This window comes from Sinocyclocheilus rhinocerous, unplaced genomic scaffold (assembly GCF_001515625.1).
Source record: "Sinocyclocheilus rhinocerous isolate Xijiao unplaced genomic scaffold, SAMN03320098_v1.1 scaffold429, whole genome shotgun sequence".
Lineage (NCBI taxonomy): Eukaryota > Metazoa > Chordata > Actinopteri > Cypriniformes > Cyprinidae > Sinocyclocheilus > Sinocyclocheilus rhinocerous.
The window spans coordinates 1211442-1217875 of NW_015665829.1; the positions used below are offsets into that span (position 1 = coordinate 1211442).

Below are 6434 nucleotides of genomic sequence, written 5' to 3' on the forward strand. Positions count from 1 at the left end.
AGAGAGAGAGAGAGTGAGAGTGTGTGTGTGTGTCACTGGCCTCTCTGAGGGTTGAGAGGGGGTCGTTCACCTGCTTCCTGAGATGAATGATGATCTTACTGGGTTGGGAGATGCTTCCTTCTTCCCTGGTCTTCAGAGCAGGCAGAGTACCTGTTGGAGGAGAAAACAACTTGCATGTTAACCCTACTGGAGAAAATCTGAGAACAATTCAACACACTGCCTTAAGTACAAGTGTATTCAAACCTAAAGCTCTCCTCAAAGAGTTCAGGAAGTCAGTGGATGCTTGACCCATTGACCTGCTGAACTCTGACCCAAACTGAAAGAGGGTGTAATGGCCAGTTTAAGGTTCCCTCATACAGCATACATACACGCTGCCATTCAGTCTTTGGCAGTATAGCTCACTTTAACGGCTTCGTGTATCAGATGACCAGCGAAGCCTGATGTGATTCTGGCAGGATTTAGGTTCAGCACTCCAGCGGTAAACTCACCTGTAGGGCTTCTCCATGGGTTGGTGATTTTGTGAACTTTAAGAGGAGCACCAGCAAACTTGGCATAGGCCTTAGAGAGCAATAGACAGAGAAAACATAGAATTAACTCATTCATGCCAAGCTACAAATTAAAAAGTCTTAAGCAACAGAGTGTAACAGTTGAATTCTGGAAGTGAAATCCCAAGTAATTTTATCCCAAGTACACTGAAAAACTGAAAATCATATTTTTACAGTGTATGGGAACCATTTGTAAATAATCACACCACGACCCTGTGAACAGTGTCTTTTTGGGCTGAAAACATTTCGATTGCAGTTTTCATTCTTATAATGAGGAATTATAAGAATGAAATTCTTGGCCTTAATTATAAGGCCAACCCCTCGTCTGAAACGCTTGAATTCAATAATTAAGAGGTGTGCCCCAATAGTTTTGTCCATATAGTGCATTATTGTCTTTTGCTGCTCCATCCTCACCAGTGCAGGTAGCAGTTTCTCCTCCAGCAGAGAGACAAAGGCAAGCGTATCTGCGCCCTCCTTTGCTGAAAGGTCATAGTCTGCATTGTACTTCTGAAATACAACAGACAGTATTTAACAACAATTGTCCGTGACATTTTTTACATTTTTGCTTAAAAGTGTATTCAAGTCATTGTATGTGTGAATCAATGTTATTTTAGTATCACTGAGATTATTATGGTTTTTATTTAATTTTTTTATATTTTCCTTTTTTAGTTAAACTTTTATTAATTTTGTGCACTTGTATTAGTTTTCTGTAATATGTCTATAAAGTTGTTGTTTTTTAAGATTTAGTTTTAGTTATTTTCAGTTGAGTGGAAATTAGAAATTTTGCCTTGGCAACTAGCTGCTAATAAAATAATTTTCAGGTTTTTGTATCCTATCTTATGCATGTATGTATGTATTTATATATTTTTTGGTTAACATATTTTAATATTTTTTTTAATTGCATAAAATGAGTGTCATGTCATTGACACTAATAAAACATGTATTGCATCCAAGACTAGAAATACGTGTTTTATGAAAATCTGTGTGTATATACATATATATATATATATATATATATATATATAATGAAAAAATGCACAGTAAGTCTGTCATTACTTTCTCAAGTACTAATTCCATACAGTTGAGTAATAGTAGGGTTGGATCATCAGAGCATTGCTACATTGCTATTGAGACATTTATGTGGGGCTTGACGGGTAAGTCACTAATTGTGCCGTCCAAAAATGTGCTGACTTGAGTTAGTGTCTGGGAGGGTCTCATGTTTGCCAGCGGGGGGAGATCAAATCCTGGACTCACTCCAAGCCCTGTTAGTAAACAACATTTTGCAGGCAGCTGCATTAAATTGAGCGTGGAGACGTCAATCATCTTTCACGCTCAGAGGAATTTATGAAAGTCACATCTCTGAGTAAAGACAAACCTGGAGGAGGAAAAATCAGATCAGACCTGACTGAGATAGCATCTTATTTCCAGCTAGTCTCGAAAGTACCATTAAAGAAGATCAAACGGCAGCACTGGCGCTCTGTAAATTCCAGTGTGGTCTGCGGCTCCCGACTGCTGTGCTGAGAAGGCATTTCGCAGGAAAATTATTCATAGTGTTATCTTTTCTTTGTTTATGGAAAACTACGAGAGTACATGAGTAATAGCATGTCTGGAACAGAAATAAATCATGTCTCCCAAAATTTAAGATGACATGGGACAATAAAGAATTGAAACCAGTAATAAAATAGGCATAAACACAACATGATTAAGATTATGAGATGCATGGCTCAAACTGGTAACCTGAGAAGGGCCTGAGAAAGAGTCTGGCTGCAGTTAAAGTAATACTCACCTCGTTCAATCTCACACACAAGCCCGCTGCCCCACTTATTCATGGCCTAATGCTCTGAAACGTGCAAACGATCTTAGAAAACATGAATGAAGGCTTTATGTTGCAGTCCAACCCTTCGGCACTAAACCCAGTTTGATTATCTTGTAAAGACTTAAATGTTGTACTTGAGATGCTAGTTTTGACTGAACAACTGTCACAACTCTACGCACATCTTGGCAATAGAATCGCTATATATATATAATCTGGATGGATGGATGGAATATTCCAAATCAAATCAGATTCTAGTCACAAAATGTAATGATTTGAAAGCATATCAATTAAACTTGAAATCTAACAATGTATTAGCCAGTGGTTAACGACAAACTAGATAGACTAGGTAAACTAAAAACACTTTTGTGAAGGCAAAAGTCTGAATCTGATTGGCTGACTTCTACAGGTTTTCAAATACTGCAGCAATGAATGCTTGAGAGGAACAACAATGCTGGATTTAAAAAAAAAAAACACACACATACATTTGAGAAGTTCAAAGCATAGAAACTTTAAAAGACATTCAAGCATTTTGTTGAATTTAAAAGAGATGTTTTTGCATGTTTACTGACAAGATTTTCCAGATTCGGCCAACCCTTTGGATTCCCAAGTGATCCCATTTTATTAGTTATGTGTCCTCTCACATCTCTAACAGAAGATCAGTTGAAGAACCCCACTGGGATGGGAATATCGGCGGCATATGCAGGGAAAATACCAACTGTCTGTTTACAGCAGGCTGGTCTGTTATTGTTGTGATGTGTGTACCCACCACTAAACATGACGTCGAACAAAACACAACTGTGACTGGTCCCTTTACATGTCAGTCAGATGGCCTCTTCCTGACTAAGCGGGCGGTCCTTGGACCAACATCATGGGATCGATTCCCAGGAAATGCGTGAAATAATTGAACTCATTTAAACCACTGTTCTGGCCAAAATACATCATCCATAGCATTAAATATCAATCAAATGAAGGAGAAGAGTGTTATAACTAAGTTGCAATCAGACGTACTTTTGCCATTTGAAGAGCTGATTCATCCTCCATAATCACACTACTCAAAACAAGTTCTGGCAAATTGTATACAGCACTAGTTTTGTGACTGAATTTCTACCATTACCTGATTTGTTTAATTCCCTATAGCTAAGAGTGAAAACAAATGATAAATAAATTTTATTACGAGCAATTAAATTGTGAAACCCTTCTACTAAAGTTAGAAGAATCTAGGTAGTTTCAACATTACGGCATCAAAAAGAAACCACAGGATGATTAAATAATAGCAGGATGACTGCCATCCATGCTGAAAAATAGTTTGAATTCAGTTATTATCCTTGTCCTGAAGTTTTGTTTTTCTTCCCGTCACTGTCGGGAAACATGAGAACCTCTCGATTACTGTTTGTTTTTGTGTTTGGGGAGTTTGGATCTCCACACTACGGGACCCTTCACTCCCCAGCGTACACAAACCACTGGCTGTTTAGACAGCTGTGTCGGTCAGCAGATAATCCTGTCTTTCTCTACCATCATCCACACTGAGTGTACACAAACAAAGACAAGTGATAATAGACACACATGGCCACTACACACTATTATTGATGTCTTCTTTCTTTTTTAAAAACAACGGGACTTTTAGTAGATGTGAACACTCAGCATTTCTGCTTTTAAAGGGGGCGGGGGGTCAGAGTAACAGTAAGAAATGTTCTTGTGCCATCCCCAAAGCAGTAGTTCACACAAAAATGAAAATTTGATCCAAGATGTAGTTTGTTTCTTCATCAGAACAGATTTGGTGAAATGTATCATTGCATCACTTGCTCACCAAAGGATCCTCTGCAGTGAATGGGTGCCGTCATTTTTTACTGTAAACCATCACTTCTGGCCAAAATACAATTGTATAATCCATAATAATGAATTCTATACTCAAATAAAATCCATCGCCTGTTGTTCTCTCATCAAAAACCACCAACATATTTGTTTTGAACTGTTTTGTCAACGGTGCTTGATCTGTGCATATTTCTCTCCTGATTCAGACGAGACGACTTTTCCACTTCAGAAAGCAATATTATGGATAGGGGACTTTGATTTTAGATGAAAATTAAAAACATCTTAATGGATTTGTTTCTCACAAATGCACAACTTTTCACTTCACAAGACATTAACTGATGGACCGGAGTGCTGTGGATTATTGTGATGTTTTTATCAGCTGTTTGGACTCTCATTATGACGGCACCCATTCACTGCAGAGGATCCATTGGTGAGACAGTGATCTAATGCTAAAAGTTCCCATGAAGAAACAAACTCTACATTTTGGATGGCCTGAGGGTGAGAACTATTCCTTTAAGATGCTCTATATTAAGCGCGCAGTACAGTGATATTGCATACAGGCTTTGTCGAAAATATCATAAAGATATGCTAATGGCTTAACTGTCAAAATCAAGAAATTAATAAATAATCTTAAGGGTAACTTAATAACAATTAGTTTGTTTCTTCATCAGAACAGATTTGGTGAAATGTATCATTGCATCACTTGCTCACCAATGGATCCTCTGCAGTCAATGGGTGCCGTCATTTTTTACTGTAAACCATCACTTCTGGCCAAAATACAATTGTATAATCCATAATAATGAATTCTATACTCAAAAAAAATCCATCGCCTGTTGTTCTCTCATCAAAAACCACCAACATATTTGTTTTGAACTGTTTTGTCAACGGTGCTTGATCTGTGCATATTTCTCTCCTGATTCAGACGAGACGACTTTTCCACTTCAGAAAGCAATATTATGGATAGGGGACTTTGATTTTAGATGAAAATTAAAAACATCTTAATGGATTTGTTTCTCACAAATGCACAACTTTTCACTTCACAAGACATTAACTGATGGACCGGAGTGCTGTGGATTATTGTGATGTTTTTATCAGCTGTTTGGACTCTCATTATGACGGCACCCATTCACTGCAGAGGATCCATTGGTGAGACAGTGATCTAATGCTAAAAGTTCCCATGAAGAAACAAACTCTACATTTTGGATGGCCTGAGGGTGAGAACTATTCCTTTAAGATGCTCTATATTAAGCGCGCAGTACAGTGATATTGCATACAGGCTTTGTCGAAAATATCATAAAGATATGCTAATGGCTTAACTGTCAAAATCAAGAAATTAATAAATAATCTTAAGGGGAACTTAATAACAATATAATTTATTTTTTGAATAATCAAAATATATTACAATTATGACTTACATTATTTTTATATTTTAAACAATGAAATATCATGACTTGAATGAGAAAATTAAAGATTCTACACTATTACTGGGTCACCGATCAGATGTCTGTGACACTGATCATGAAACATGAACATGATAACTGGAATAACGTACACCTATTGCAGTGTGTCCGACCTAGTGTAATCTCATTTATGATCCTTAAGGTACAGTCATTGCTGTAACCCATTCACTGAACCATGAGGACGGCTCGATAGATTATCGGTTAAACAAATGTGTGATATATGAGAGCGTTTAAAGCATGAGCTCATACAGAGTGTTATTCTGACCCCTTCACTCACACGTGCTGTAAGTCACCTCCCATCTCTCCTGACAGCCGACACACAAATACAACACATTTACGGTCAATACCGCGAAACACAAAACAGACGGAACTACAGCGATATGCAGCCGACCGGTGTGTTTTTCTCTTACCAGCACAGTTAAGCAGTCGACATCTACTGAAGCTAATCCATAATCGCCTTTCCAACAGAACAACTCCAAAGGGGCCGCCATATTTGAGAGACTCAAGTGACTTTTCACCTGGAAGTACTGCTCTCTATGGTTACTACTGGCAACTACCAGTTGTTGTTGTTGTTTTCAGCTTTGTATTTATTTATTTATTAATTGAACTTTCAAAATTAAAGAATTCAACAGAAAATTCCTGACCTATTTCTCACATTTACACATGTTGTAAGTACAAATTGAAACTTGAGAAGTGGGACAAAACAGGGTGCAAAATTAAAAAAATAATAATAATGCGCATCACAAACATAATAAAGACATCAGTAGCAGTATTGGTATCAAAAATACTGGCCTTTGTTAA

General features: G+C 37.5%; 1 protein-coding gene across 1 annotated transcript in view; it reads right to left on the bottom strand.

Annotated features, from left to right (window-relative positions):
* The window catches only part of mtx1b (metaxin 1b), a 16449-nt gene extending 10291 nt beyond the window's left edge, over window positions 1–6158 (bottom strand). Inside the window, exons 1-3 of the mRNA XM_016542694.1 lie at window positions 6044–6158; window positions 489–558; window positions 71–150 (exon numbers count right to left, since the gene is read on the bottom strand). Coding sequence (XP_016398180.1) covers window positions 71–150; window positions 489–558; window positions 6044–6124 — 231 coding nt within the window. The 5' untranslated portion in view covers window positions 6125–6158. The remainder of the gene's footprint in view (window positions 1–70; window positions 151–488; window positions 559–6043) is intronic.
* Window positions 6159–6434: the final 276 nt, after the last annotated feature.